The sequence below is a fragment of the Lynx rufus genome, unplaced genomic scaffold (assembly GCF_022079265.1).
Source record: "Lynx rufus isolate CCGP_SWC_20201006 ecotype Redwood Valley unplaced genomic scaffold, mLynRuf1.p SCAF_2, whole genome shotgun sequence".
NCBI lineage: Eukaryota > Metazoa > Chordata > Mammalia > Carnivora > Felidae > Lynx > Lynx rufus.
Window position 1 is genome coordinate 193,473,656 of NW_025814834.1, and position 13,340 is coordinate 193,486,995.

Below are 13,340 nucleotides of genomic sequence, written 5' to 3' on the forward strand. Positions count from 1 at the left end.
GTCCTCTGTGCAATTAAGGGAGCCCGCAGAACAGCTCAGTTACAACCTAAATAGTTACCGAACTTGGAATCCACTGACTGGGGCCTATTCAGTGACATGAATAAGTTGGGGGTGGGGAGGCCTGTCCTGGGGGAGCCCATAGGGGAGGGGCTCACGAGCAATTCTAACCTATGTCTCCAGCTGGAGTCTCCCAGCCTCTCAAGACCTCTCAGGTCTTGTAGAAACATGCTGTGCCCTCTCCAAGATTCTTGACTATTTTTTGGGGAGGAGTTTCAGTCTCATGGTCACTTCTTGCTCGGATGGCTAAATGCTTTCCCATTCTGCTGCTTTCCCTCTGCCATGATACAGGCTCACACACGGGATGTCATTCCTTTCCCCACCAGGCCCTGGAGCGAGAGGCAGGCTTCTGTGCAGGCTGGGGCCCCAAAGGGGCTGCCCTGCAGCAATAAACAAAACACAACAAGAATTGTACCCATTCAGTGGGGGAATTGTGCGGTACATGACTAATTCCTCCAATAAAGCCGTCATCAAGACCAAACAAGACAAAACAAAACAAAAGCTGTACATCAGACATCAGATCCCCTGATTCTAAAACCGTGCCGGCTTCTCCGTGGTATTGTGCTGCCCACTTCCTCCCTTCACCTCCCTCCCCTGGCTCCTCTTCTCCCCACCCCCCCACCCCCAAACTCCCTTTCATGGTGAGCGATGAGCAGCTTAGCTCTGGCTTTGGTGGTTTTGCCTGCTGCTAACCCCGCCCTCAGGATCTCACCTCTATCTACCCCGAGCAGTTCATGAAAGTATTTTCCTGGACAAAGGCGGTTCCCCCTAAGAGGCATTCTGACACCAGCTGTCAAGATAATAATTCTTTCCAACCTGCTACACGAGTCTAATCCAAGATAGGAAGAGCTCTGAGCTCCAAAGGGAGGTGGAGATAAAATGTAGAGGGAGTCAGGCTTCTGGGAAAAGAGACGGTACTTCTTGCTCGAATGCCTGTCTGTGCCAGACCTCGGCCAGGTGCTGGCGAGAGGAGATTAGAGCTCTGTCTTGAAGGCTAGGGAGCATTTGAATGCCAAGACGCGCAGGGGAGGCATTTCGGGTAGAAGAATCCACCTGAACAAAGGCTCACGGGCTGGGCTGGAGTGGGCGTGGTGGGGGCAGGAGCTGGGGGCTGGCTGGTCGCTGAAAAGGGCTGAGGGTTTCCATTCATTTGGTGCTTCTCAGTGAGTAGACCCTGCTCGGACCCCCAGCCTCCTTTGCTGTGGTCCTGGTTCTGCGGGAATGGGTCTCCCAGTCTGCAGAGCACTTCTTCCAGTGAGCTGTGATCCCAGCTCAGGAGCACAATAAGGGACGGTGCTTCAGCACTGTATCAGTTATCCATTGCCGCGTGACAAATTACCCCCAGGCGAGTAGCTGCGAACGGCAGACATTCATTCTCTCGTGGTTTTTGTGGGCCAGGCATCTGGGTGCGGCTTAGCTAGGTGCCACCGGCTCAGGGTCCCTCGTGGCTGCGGTCGTCTCAAGGCCTAATGGGGAGAGAATCTGCCTCCCAACTCAGGTTCTCACTGGCTGTTCGCTGGGGGCACGTGGTTCTCTGCCTCTTGGGCTTCTCCCTAGGGCTCTGCATAACACAGCATCTAGATTCTTCCTGAGACAGTGACAGAGAGAGAGGGTGCCCGAGACAAGCTGCAGTCTCTTGTCACCTCATCTTGGAGGTGACATCCCATCACTTTGGCTGCATTGTTTGTTAGAAACAAGTCACTATGTCAAACCCATACTCAAGGGGACTAAATAATACCAGGAGGTAGAGAATCCAGCGGGGACATCTCAGAGGCCACCTTCCACAACTGCCCCGTCTCCATTTCCATGTCCACACGGATACCTCATTCCACATAGTTCTTGGCAACTCCGCCCACCTCTGGCCTGACCAGACCCCAGGCCATGTCCCCACCTCTGGGAACATGGGCTCTAAAATCCCCCCTTTGACCATGGCCTTGTTGGCCCCTAACTCTCCCTCCCTTTTCTGTCCCTTGTCACTTGACTGTGACATCTTCCCGACAGCCCTGGGGCTCCGACCTCATATCCCAGGCTGTCACCCCCCTTCTGGCCCCATGTCACCCCAGGCGCTACAGATCCTCCCTGGGGAAACGCTCCCCAGCTGTGCTGGCCCTCACTGCCCGGACGCTGTGCTGCACTTGTGTTCCTCCTCCTGGAGCCCAGAGCCAGCGCAAGTCCTGTGTCCCACGTCTCATCTCATCTCAGTGGAGTCTTCAGGGCTGCATAGCATCTCCCCCATTCTCGATAGTTTCCCCAAACCTGCACCTCTCTCGCGCACCTCCTGTCCATCCCTGCTCCCGGCCGCAGATACTTCCAGCCCTTCCCCCTCAGGCAGGAATCCTGTCCATTGCTCCCTGGCTCCCTGTCACCCTCAGGATGAAGTTCCCACTTCTTGGCCTGGCATCCCAGGCCCTCCGGGCGCCCTCTCCTCCCCCAGTTCCCATTTTCCTCCCGCTGTCCAGCTTCACGTCTTGGCGCTCTCAGCCTTCTGTGGTCTGTATCCCAGCCCCACAGGATGGCTTGCCGTTTTCCAGACCCAGCATGTGCGTCTGAGCACCACCCAGACCTTTTCCGATCTCCCAGGCCCAGAGCAGATGTCACGTCTCTTCTGCGAAGCCTTCCTCGCTGGCTTTTAGGAAGAAACGAGCATGCCTCTGCTCAGCAGTCTGTTTCTGTTGTCATTCTGCAGTTAGGATTTTTGTTTCTGTCTCTCCCACTGGTCTGGACACTCCTCCAGGGCAGGGATTCTGGCTCATTCATCACTGTCTCCCCAGTACTGGCGCCAGCCTGTCACACATGTTGGATGGATGGATAGATGGAGTTGAGAGCCTGGGGTCCTCTAGGCCACTCTCTTGGGGACATAGTTCAAAGTGGAGGCTTTTGGAATCAGGTTCAGACCTCCGGCTCACCATGTATTAGTCGTGGAACCTTGGGCCTATCACACAACTTTTCTCAATGTCAGTTTCCTCAGCTATAAAATGGAGACACCACCGCCTTACCTGCTTGTTGTGACAATGAAACAGGACCATTTAGTTAAGGCACGTGACACGGTGCCCTGAATGGAGTGAGTGTGTATTAAACATTAACTCACGTTGTAATTGTCGGTGGATGGTCTGGATGGGGCTGGGGAGCTCAGGTGAGAGGCTGTGCCCCCTGCAGAGCTATGTTAAGTCAGTGCCCTTCGGAAAGGCAGAAGGAGAGGTGCAGCCCTGCCTCTCTGGGCCCCTGGTCCTCTCTCTCCGAACTGGACTGCCGTGGAGGTGCCCGGCCCTGAGAGAGGAGGAAGCTCCAGGTGCCAGTGTGGTTGGTGGGGCTGCCTTGGTCCCTCTGCTGTGGGAGCCGGGGCCAAGTGCAGAGGTGCTGTGGGGGGTGGGCAGGCGTCTGCACTGGGGCCTCCCCAGGAGCCTGGTCCTCTGCCTGCCTCAGCCTCGCGGTTTACCCCCAGCTGCCTCAGGGTCCAGGGACCACAGCCCTGCGGTCGTCGTCACGGTGGTGACCGTCTCAGCCCTCCTCGTCGTGGGCTCTGTGATGAGCGTGCTGGCCATGTGGAGGAGGTAGGTGGCCGCTCCCAGCCTGGCTGGCCCCTGGTGGGTCGTGTCCCCGTGCGCACTAACATGTGCTCACGGCCCCTGTGTCTGTACCTGCATTTGCGCACATGCAGATCTGCACACGCAAGCATACTGCTGTGTAGATCCAGGCTTGGCTCGCACGGGCCCCGGCCCCTCCCCCGCTCGCTGCTCCCGCGGCAGCCAGCATTGCAGCTAGCTCAGCCGCTCTGGGATGAAGGGGATTTAGCTCCTTAACTCATTAAATGTCAGAAGGCATCACTGAGGATGGCATCAAGCGCCAGCTGCTCCAGTGTGATTAGGGTTCTCCTGAGGCGCTCAGAGGCCCCCCAGCCCCTGCCCGCCGGGGATCCGGAGGCCCTCGAACACAGGCGAAGGGAAGAAAGGCAGAAATTGCGTGTGGGAGGGGGGAGGACAGGGAGGGGAACTCATAAACCAGAACCTCCCCCCCACCCCCCAACGCTCAGCAGAGGGAAGCTTGCAGGAGAGTGGGCAGAGAAGGGGGGTGGGAGGAGGGGAAAGGATGTGGAGCTTGAGTTTGGTTCAGAGAAGATTCCAGTCCTTTTGCATGCAGCAGAAACCTCACAGCGTGTATTTGCCCCTTCTCCCCACGGCTACACTGCTGCATGCAGAGGTGCCAGGCTGGGGCTGAGGTCGGCAGACTTGAGGGTTGGAAAGTCTGCGTGTGATGCGCTGGAGCGGGGGTAGCAGAGGAGAGTGATGGCTGGTCAGGGAGCCACATCCCAGCACATCTCAGCATCCCGGAACTGCCTGTGGGTTGAAGGGACAGCGAGCATTCACCCGGCACTGTCTGTGTGGCCTTGAATGAGGCACTGCAAGCGACTGAGGAGGGGAGGGCCTTGACCTGTGGGTCTGGGAACCAGCTCTGCCTGGGCCAGGACAGTCAGGGAGGCAGGACAGGAGTAGTGAGCCCCTTTCCAGTGCTCAGACGCCCATATTGGACCAGTTGGAAAGCTGGAATGTCCAGGAGCCAAGAGCCTCTTGTCCTGGCTGGGAGCTTAAGGGCTCAGGGAGACGGGAGGAGGAGCAGAGAGAGAGGGGCATAAGGAGCACCCCTCCAGGCAGGGACTGTGCAGGACAGGAGTAGCTGCCCAGGAGCACCTTGGAGACAGATGCACTAGGGTGGGCAGAGTAAGCCACGGTCGGTCTCAAAACCCGCTCAAAATCCAATGGCACTGAAGTGGAGGTGGGGAGAGCCTGCCGGTCTCATGCCAATGGGCATGGCACCTGTCCGGCGCGTCCAGCCACCTCTGCAGGCTGGTGTCTGATGTCTGCAGTGCTTGCTCTGTGCACGGTCTCCTCGCCTCCACTTCCTCTCCCCGCTCCATCCTGGCCCATCCCCCTTCTCGCCAGAGGGTGTTGTCCAGTGGAAGCTTCTGGATTTCTCTACGACTCCTCCATCCACTCAGTCTTGCCCCCTTCCTTTCCACCCACCTCTCCTGGATGATCCCTTCATTCATGGAAGCAGGTCCCCACTCTAGGAGACTTCAGTAGCTATTGGATGACTGGTGGCTTATTGGGACTTATAACGGACAGCCCTTGGCTTATTGGTTCTTGAACTTCCTCATTCCCAAGGACCTTTTCTTCTGTTCCACCTCTACGTCCCTCTCCCAGATGCTGCCATGGACCTGGCCATCGCCCCAGATACGGAGTCCAGCTCTTGCACGTGTGCCCCGCAGGTGCCCTGTCCTTGCAGCTTGCCCCCTCGGCCGCATTGGTTGCACCTGCTCCTTCACTGCATCATTGCCGCCCCCCAGCTCCTCACCCCCAAGTCTGCACACCTACCTGTCTCTGTACCCGCCCGCCCCCTCCCTTTGCTCTAGAGGAGGTGCCTTCCTCCTGCTCCTTCCCACTGTGATCCGAACCCCACCCCTTCTCGCCATCACAGGAACCCGTACTATTTCTAGTGCCCCCCCCCCCCCCCGCCCCACATAACAGCTGACATTTATTGACTGCTTAGCAAGCTCTGTGCAACAGTGCTGTATCAGGTAGGGTTGTCTTGATCCCGATTTTATTAAAGAGAAATCCCAGCCTCCCTGTCCCGCAGCTACCAAGTGGAGGGGCTGGGAAGCCAGTCTGTGCATGAGGTTCCAGAGCCTGGACTACTGACCACCATCGTGACCATTTTATCCTAAATGGCAGCCTTTTCCCCCTTTCCCATCCGTACAGAAGGGTGATCTTCTCTCTCCAGTCTCCCTAACCGCCCCTCCTTGGAGCCTTCACGCCGTCTGTCTCCTCTGCTCCACTTTCTCTTTCCTTCGTTCCTGTGACAGTGTCACCCCTGATTTCCTTTCTGTTTCCCTTTGGCTTCTCTGGTGGTTCTTTTGTGATGTCCTCCACGGCTCCTTTCCTCCCTACCCGATCTCTCAATGTTGGGGTCCTCAGACTTGTTCACAGTCCCCCTTCCCAGGCTCTGTCGTCTTCCTGGACAATGCCCCCAGCTCCCAAACTTGTATCTCCAGAGCAGACCCCTCCTCCAAACCCCCCACACTCCTTTCTAACTCCTTACTCCTCGCCCCTCCCTGCTTACTCTGTAGGCTCAGCAGACCCTACCGGCTCAGCATGAGCCCTTTGCCACCCCGTCCTGGTAAACGGCACCACCATGAACAGGTGGGCAAACCAGAACACCAAGAGTCATTCCTCCCTTCTCTCTCCCCCTTTCTGCCTTCTAGCAGTCTCTGAGCCCTGTGCCCCTGTCACCTAAACGTCACTTGTGTCCTCTTGCTTTTTGTTCTCTGTGTCCATACTCACCCTGTAGCCTGAGCCACGGCCAGCTCCTGCGGGGCCACAGCTGCAGCCAGGATGATATTTCTAAAATACAGATTGAGTCATGACACCTCGGCACCCCGGGGGCTCTCCTCTGGGCCAGCAAGGCCCTGCCTCAGGGGCCCCAAATGCCAGTCTGTGGTGCTTTTGATGGTGATGCCGTACTTTGGTCCATGACTGCCTCTGCAGGAAGCCGCCCTTGATGGTCTAGGGGGTCAGGTCCCTCCGCCGTGTGTTCTCACAACGTTGTGCCCCTCTCCCCTGTTGGTACCTGTGAGCGGGCTTGTGACTGATGCTCAGTGCTTGTTTCCCTGGCTAGACCAAGGCCCCCCTGAGTGCAAGGGCCACCTGAATTGCTCACCGGTAGGCAGGCAGGCAGGCAGCTTGGGTTCAAAGTCGGGGGTATGGATTTGGGTGCCTCTGGAATTGCAAGAACGTGCATCGTGTCTCAGAGCGAAAATAATTAGGAATAATTAGGATGAGGGGTTAGGTCTGGGGCTAGGGTTATAGGTTGACTGCTTTCAAAGCAGGACAAGCAAGATCTGGGGCACAGATCTTGTGGTTTGGAAGGGATAAGGAGCTGCCACCCTGGGCGCTGGTGAGATGGGAAGGGGATGCTGTCCAGCTCAGAGAAGGACTCTGCACCTCCGCAGGCCCTGCCCCTATGGCAAAGGAGGTCAGGATGCCCACGACGAGGAGGAGCTGTACTTCCACTGTGAGTTGTTGCCTGGCCCCTCCTTAGCCCTCTTCCTTGCTGTGCTTGCGTAACTACTCCCCCCCCCCCCCCCCCCGGCCACGGGCCCCCTTCCTCGGGCTCATCTCTGTCTCTCTCTGCATTGCAGTCAAAGTCCCGACACGCCGCACGTTCTTAGACCCCCAGAGCTGTGGGGACCCGCTGCAGGCTGTTCATCTGTTTGCCAAGGAGCTGGATGCAAAAACCGTCACACTAGAGAGAAGCCTTGGAGCAGGCAAGCTGGGCTTCCAGGGACCCTTGTATAGCCCAAGAACCGCCCCCTTCCACTCCATCCCACCTCCATCCTGCAAGCCCGCCTCTGCCCCGAGGCCCTCCCCCATTTCCGGAAGCCCTGCCTTCACCCCAGTCCCCACCTGGCCAGGAGGCCCCAGCTCCACCCAAACGGGACCTCCGCCCACCAGGTTCCAGGGAAGGGGATGGCAGAGGAGTCCGTGACCCTGCCTTCCTACCCTCCCTGTCCCCAAGGTCACTGAGACCTCCCCGCTCTTGCCCTTTTCCAGCCGGCCTCTGCAGACTGCCACTGGCAGAGGTTTAGTCCCGGGCCTTCATGGGGCAGTGGGGAGGGGCCTTTGCAAACTTGGGACCAGACAACCAAACCTCAGTTTTTGCCCTGGCTCTACCTCTGCCCAGTTGTGTGACCAGGGGCGCGTGCCCTTTCTGCTCCAAACCTGTTTCTTGTCTGTAAAATGAGTGCAATAGCTGCCTCATGCAGAGCCGAGGTGGGGACTCTGCAGCCCTCAGCACCCCGGCCCGGCTCATAGCAGGTGTTTTGCTCTCTGCTCTTCAGTCTCCTGGCCTCCTTCCTTCCCATCTGCAAACCCTCAGCCCCGGGGCTCAGAGAAGGCAGCCACTTTACCAGGAGCCAGACACTGTCCCCGATACCGTTGCCAGACCCACTGGATAGAAGCCAGAAAGGGGTAGTGTGGCAGAGGAGATGTCATCGTCACCCTTCCTGGGTCACCCTGGGCTTTAATAGCCTTTGATACACTTGCATGTGCAGTATCCTCTCTGTGAGTCTTTGAAATCTCCTGCTGAGGCGGGCCGGGAGGAACCCCCATTTCACAGGGAAGAAAATCGAGGCCCAGAGAGGAAAGAGAGGAAGCCCATGTCACATTGCTGGTACTCGGTTTACATGATTTGAACTCGGGAGCTCTGAGTCCCAGGTCAAGAAGAGCCTGTGATCCAGAAGTTGCTTTCGCCTCAGCTCACCCTGCCTGGGTTGGCCGGGGGCGGGTGACCTCCGGGGGACTGTCTGAGGTGCTATTTCCTCACAGGGCGGTTCGGGGAGCTGTCCTTCGGCTGTCTGCAGCTCCCTGGCCGCCAGGAGCTCCCCGTGGCCGTGCACACGCTGAGGGACGGCTGCTCCGACTCTCAGAGGCTCAGCTTCCTGGCCGAGGCCCTCACCCTGGGCCAGTTCGACCATGGCCACGTCGTGCGGCTGGAGGGTGTCGTCACCCGAGGTAAGGCCCTGTGCTCCGCAAGTATGGGGGTGGACACGGGGTGGAGGTGGGGTGCCCTTCCTTCAGCCATGGAAGGCTTAGGCCCTTCCTAGGCCGCCCAGGATGGAGAGAAGGCCTCAGCTTGCTTTCACTGACTCGGGGGCCCTTCCGACCCTGAAAGGCCTTTCTGACCTGCAGTGACTCTGTGGGGTGGATCGCCTGGACCTTGGGTGATCTCTCTTAGCAAACTTATTGCAGCTCCTGACCGTGGTCCTCCTACGGAGGTCTCCTCTTCTGTTCTTTGGCATAGAGGATCCTGGGCCCCACAGGAGGGTGGCACGACTGGGGAAACTTGTTTCTGGCCGTCTTGGCCCCGGGCTGGGGCCCAGGTGGGGGAGCACGTGTGCAGGCAGAGGGGAGCAGGCAGCTCAGTGGGTGTGTTCCCCTTCCCTGGGCACAGGAAGCACCTTGATGATCGTCACCGAGTACATGAGCCATGGGGCCCTCGACGGCTTCCTGAGGGTGAGTGGCCTGGGTCTCTGGGGTGGGGGAGGGTACTGATAGCCATGTTATTCTTCGTCCCTCACTTTTCTCTTTGGTGGGACTTGCACTTGGCATCATTCCCTAAAAAGGTGCCCACTGGCCAGGCTGGCCTGGTGGGTCACAGGGCAAACCCAGAGAGGGCCAGGTGACTTCCCTGAGGTCACACAGCACCAGGGAACTGAGTGTGTAGCACTTCCTCCCACAGCGGCATGAAGGCCAGCTGGTGGCCGGGCAGCTGATGGGGCTGCTGCCTGGGCTGGCGTCAGCCATGAAGTACCTGTCGGAAATGGGCTACGTTCACCGGGGCCTGGCGGCCCGCCGTGTGCTGGTCAGCAGTGGCCTTATCTGCAAGATCTCTGGCTTTGGGCGGGGGCCCCGGGACCGAGCGGAGGCCGTCTACACCACCATGGTGAGGATTCCCGTCTCCCAGACAGACCCGCCCATCAGACTGCACCAGAGTCCCCCTCACCCACTTCTCCCCTCTTCCTGGCTGTGTCGGGGCCGCTGCCTGCAATCCCGTCCCTGCCCCCAGTTGGTCCCGAGTAAAGGCCAGCGTGGGCCTCATTTTCTGGTCAGCTTATGTGCCTTCCCCAGACGTGCAGCTGAGAGGATGGCAGGTGGGGCTGGATCTGGGGCTGTGTGGGGCGGGGAGCCCCGGGTGTACTTGGGCCGGTCCCTTCCTGCCCCTGACGCGCTTGTCCGTCCACAGAGCGGCCGGAGCCCGGCACTGTGGGCCGCCCCTGAGACGCTTCAGTTTGGACACTTCAGCTCTGCCAGTGATGTGTGGAGCTTTGGTGTCGTCATGTGGGAGGTGATGGCCTTTGGGGAGCGGCCCTACTGGGACATGTCTGGCCAAGACGTGAGTGACCTCAGGCCCCAACTTCCTGACCCCTGCCCAGTGACCCTTGACCTCCTAGCCTGAGACCCCACTTCACTGTCTGCTTGCTTCCGGTCTTGCCTGGCCACTGCCTGAGTCTTCCTCAGGATGGGACGTGCGCATGCGTTGGAGGGACTTAAAGCTTCCTGTCTGCCCCTCACCTCCGTGGCCCAGGTGATCAAGGCAGTGGAGGATGGCTTCCGGCTGCCGCCCCCCAGGAACTGCCCCTCCCCCCTCCATCGACTGATGCTTGACTGCTGGCAGAAGGACCCAGGCGAGCGACCCAGGTTCTCCCAGATCCACAGCGTCCTGAGCAAGATGGCGCAGGACCCAGAACCCCCAAAGTGTGCCGCGACCACTTCTCCCAGGTATAGCCGATGCCTCGGCACATTCCCGCCTATCCCCAACCACGCCAGATCCGGCCGGCCGACCTCTCACTCTCCGTGAGTGGCCTCCCCACATGGCCCACATCCAGCTGCCCCACCTGTCCTGCTCCCCCCCCACCCCGTCCTCCCCCACCTGTCCAGCTACGCCTGCTCACCCAGTTGCCCCAGATAGAGCTAATACTCTGCCTGCCTCAGACTCATGTACATTTTCATCCATCTCAGTCACTCTGCTTGTCCTGGGTTTTGCCTCACACATCCCAGTACAGTGATCACTGACTGGGTGAATGTGTGTGGAAATCGTTCTAACAAGCTTGTAGTTCCAATAAATAGAATAAGTGAAACGAATATTAGTTGCCCCAGGTATAATATAGGTCACCTCCCAGACTGTCCGAGGTGTGTCCTGTCCCCCAGACTGTTCCAGATCCTCCCAGTACCTTTGGCTGGCTCAGGTGTAATCCACTCTCTACCTACCTGACTGGTATCTTGAAACCCTCACCTGCTCTGGGGGTGCCTCGTGCTCCATGCAGCCACGTCCACCCTGGGGCTGGGTCGCCTTCCCCATCTCCTGTCCTCTCTCAGGTGGCCTCTCCTCAGGAGAGTGACCAGGTCTGGGCACCAGATCCCTGCTGTCAACTGACCACAGCCCCTCTGCTCCCCAGGCCTCCCACCCCCCTGGCAGACCGTGCCTTCTCCACCTTTCCCTCCTTTGGCTCCGTGGGCGCATGGCTGGAGGCCCTGGACCTGGGCCGCTACAAGGACAGCTTTGCCGCAGGTGGCTTTGGGAGCCTGGAGGCCGTGGCTGCCATGGGCGCCCAGTGAGTCCGAGGAACCCCGGGGGCCCTGCCCCTGTCTACCCGGGACCCTCCCCCTCACCCCCTGCCTGTCCTAATTCCAGACCCTTCCCCTGTCCACACAGAGGGAGGGAGAGTGGAAGAGGGCCGAGCCTGCTGGGTCTGACCGGCCCTTCTTTCAGGGACCTGGTGAGCCTGGGCATCTCTTCGGCCGAACACCGGGAGGCCCTCCTCAGCGGGATCAGTGCACTGCGGGCGCGAGTGCTCCAGATGCAAGGCCAGGGGGTGCAGGTGTGAGCGGCCCCAGCCCTGCCAAGGACCCTGGCCAGCTGCGCTCCACGGGTGTGGAAGTGAGCATGCTCTCCCTGCACTCGGGCCCAGAGCTTGTTCGGGACCGCGGTCCCCCCATTCCTCCGCCTACCCTTCCCATTTCCCCAGTCTGGACACCTTGGCTGCTGACTCCGTCCCCCGGGGCCAAAGGGTTTAAATCCCTGGGGAGAACCCCTGAGATGTGGTCCCAGAGACCAAGGTGGTCAGGGCGGGGAGGGGAAATGTAGCTTTAAATCACCTGGTTTATGTTTTTCTGTCTTCCACACCCACTGGGGCCTGGGGCCTACCCCAGTGGGTGCCCCTGTGCCCCACAGACCCATTGGCCGGTTGGCGGCACGGGCCCCTAGTGGGCTTCCGTGAGACCTGGCGAGGACCCCAACTGCCCGGCAGCCCATCCTGAAGGGCCTGCGCTTGGGCTCGGCCCTGTCTGCACACTGGTCCTGAGGCTCAGGCAGCAGAGGTGGTGCTGAACTCAGGGGCTGGACCCCAAGGGCCCTAGACTCAGGAGCTGATTTCTGCTTCCCCTGCCCTTGGGCTGACAGTTCAGGGTGAGGGTGAGGGTCCTGACTAGGCCATCAAGGTCCTGGTGCTCCCCTGAGGCCCATCGTGGCCTCCCCTTTGCATTCCTTTTATACATTCACTGGTCGGACATCTGCAGAGAGCATGAGGGGAGACATCTTCTCTTCAGAGGACCCGTGAACTTTGCTTTCCAGCCTCAGAGGTGGACTTTCTCTCTCTGACAGGCTCTGAGCCGCACTGTGCAGATAGGAAAAACCGAGGCCTGTTGAGGAGTCAGGGCCGGGGCTGGAGTTAGAACCCATGCCCCCAGCTCCCAGTCTAGGGATGAGGTTGGCTCTGGAGAGAGGGTCCTTGGTCCTATTTTGTGACACCAACACCCTCCCCCCAAGGTAGCCCAGGGATGCTCTGAGGTGACCCCTTCTTGCAAATTCTGTCTCCTGGCCACCATTCAGCCTCCCGTGGGAGAGCGCCTTCTCCCTCTGGCAGGAGTGGCCACACTGAACTAACTCCTGAGTTCCTTATCCAGAAGGGCTTGCCAGAGGCAGTGGTGATCGTGAGGCCGGGGCTTTCACAGGATGGCAGGAAGGCAGCTGGATCTGGACAGGGTCCCAGGGGCTGAGTTTGTCCAGGACATCCCTGGCATATGCCTACTCTGGGTTTGGCTGTATGTGGGGTGAGATGGGTGGGAAGGAGGAGGGTGTGAATGAGACACAGAGCTGGCCTTGGCCCTTGGAGGGCTCAGCTTAAGTGGGGAGATGAGCTCGGGCATCGAGAAGTACTACAGGTGCACCTTCCAAAAATACCCCAGGCCCCACGGGAGACCTCAGGGTCTGTGGGCTGTTGGGCCAGAGGGCAGATGGACACTCATGATTTGTGTACACGGAGGTGTGTCTGGAAGGGCTTCTTGGCTGAGAGCAGATGCATAAGGCCTGGAAGGTGGGTGTGGGGGCTGTCTTTCCTTAGCGTGGGTGGAGTTTTGCACAGGCCAAGGCGGAGGGCCTAGGACAAGAGGCATCCAAGCAGAGGGGCCGGCATGAGGAGGAGGCTGGAGGCTGGAAGATGCAGCGCATTTTTGGGGAGCGCCCATGGTGGGGGATGGTGCCTCACAGCAGTGCCTTTGGCCTCGCCCTGCCAGAAGCTGCTCTTCTCTCCTTGGAGCCCCTCCCTCCGCTCCTGACCTCCTAAGCACTGCCCCAGTCAGTGACTTTGAGGGTATAGCGGTGGTGGGGTGGCGGGCGGGGGGGTGGGGAACTTGAGATCCTGCTTCTACCTTTGACGGGGCTGGAGGGTCTGG

At 59.3% G+C, this 13,340-nt stretch overlaps 1 protein-coding gene across 1 annotated transcript in view; it reads left to right on the plus strand.

The window, feature by feature from the left end:
- Positions 1 to 11,494, plus strand: part of EPHA10 (EPH receptor A10) — a 37,053-nt gene extending 25,559 nt beyond the window's left edge. Inside the window, exons 8-17 of the mRNA XM_047085748.1 lie at positions 3,500 to 3,608; positions 7,061 to 7,122; positions 7,250 to 7,375; positions 8,436 to 8,621; positions 9,061 to 9,122; positions 9,349 to 9,552; positions 9,853 to 10,002; positions 10,195 to 10,388; positions 11,066 to 11,221; positions 11,380 to 11,494. Of these exons, the coding sequence (XP_046941704.1) occupies positions 3,500 to 3,608; positions 7,061 to 7,122; positions 7,250 to 7,375; positions 8,436 to 8,621; positions 9,061 to 9,122; positions 9,349 to 9,552; positions 9,853 to 10,002; positions 10,195 to 10,388; positions 11,066 to 11,221; positions 11,380 to 11,494 (1,364 nt within the window). The remainder of the gene's footprint in view (positions 1 to 3,499; positions 3,609 to 7,060; positions 7,123 to 7,249; positions 7,376 to 8,435; positions 8,622 to 9,060; positions 9,123 to 9,348; positions 9,553 to 9,852; positions 10,003 to 10,194; positions 10,389 to 11,065; positions 11,222 to 11,379) is intronic.
- The last annotated feature ends 1,846 nt before the right edge of the window (positions 11,495 to 13,340 follow it).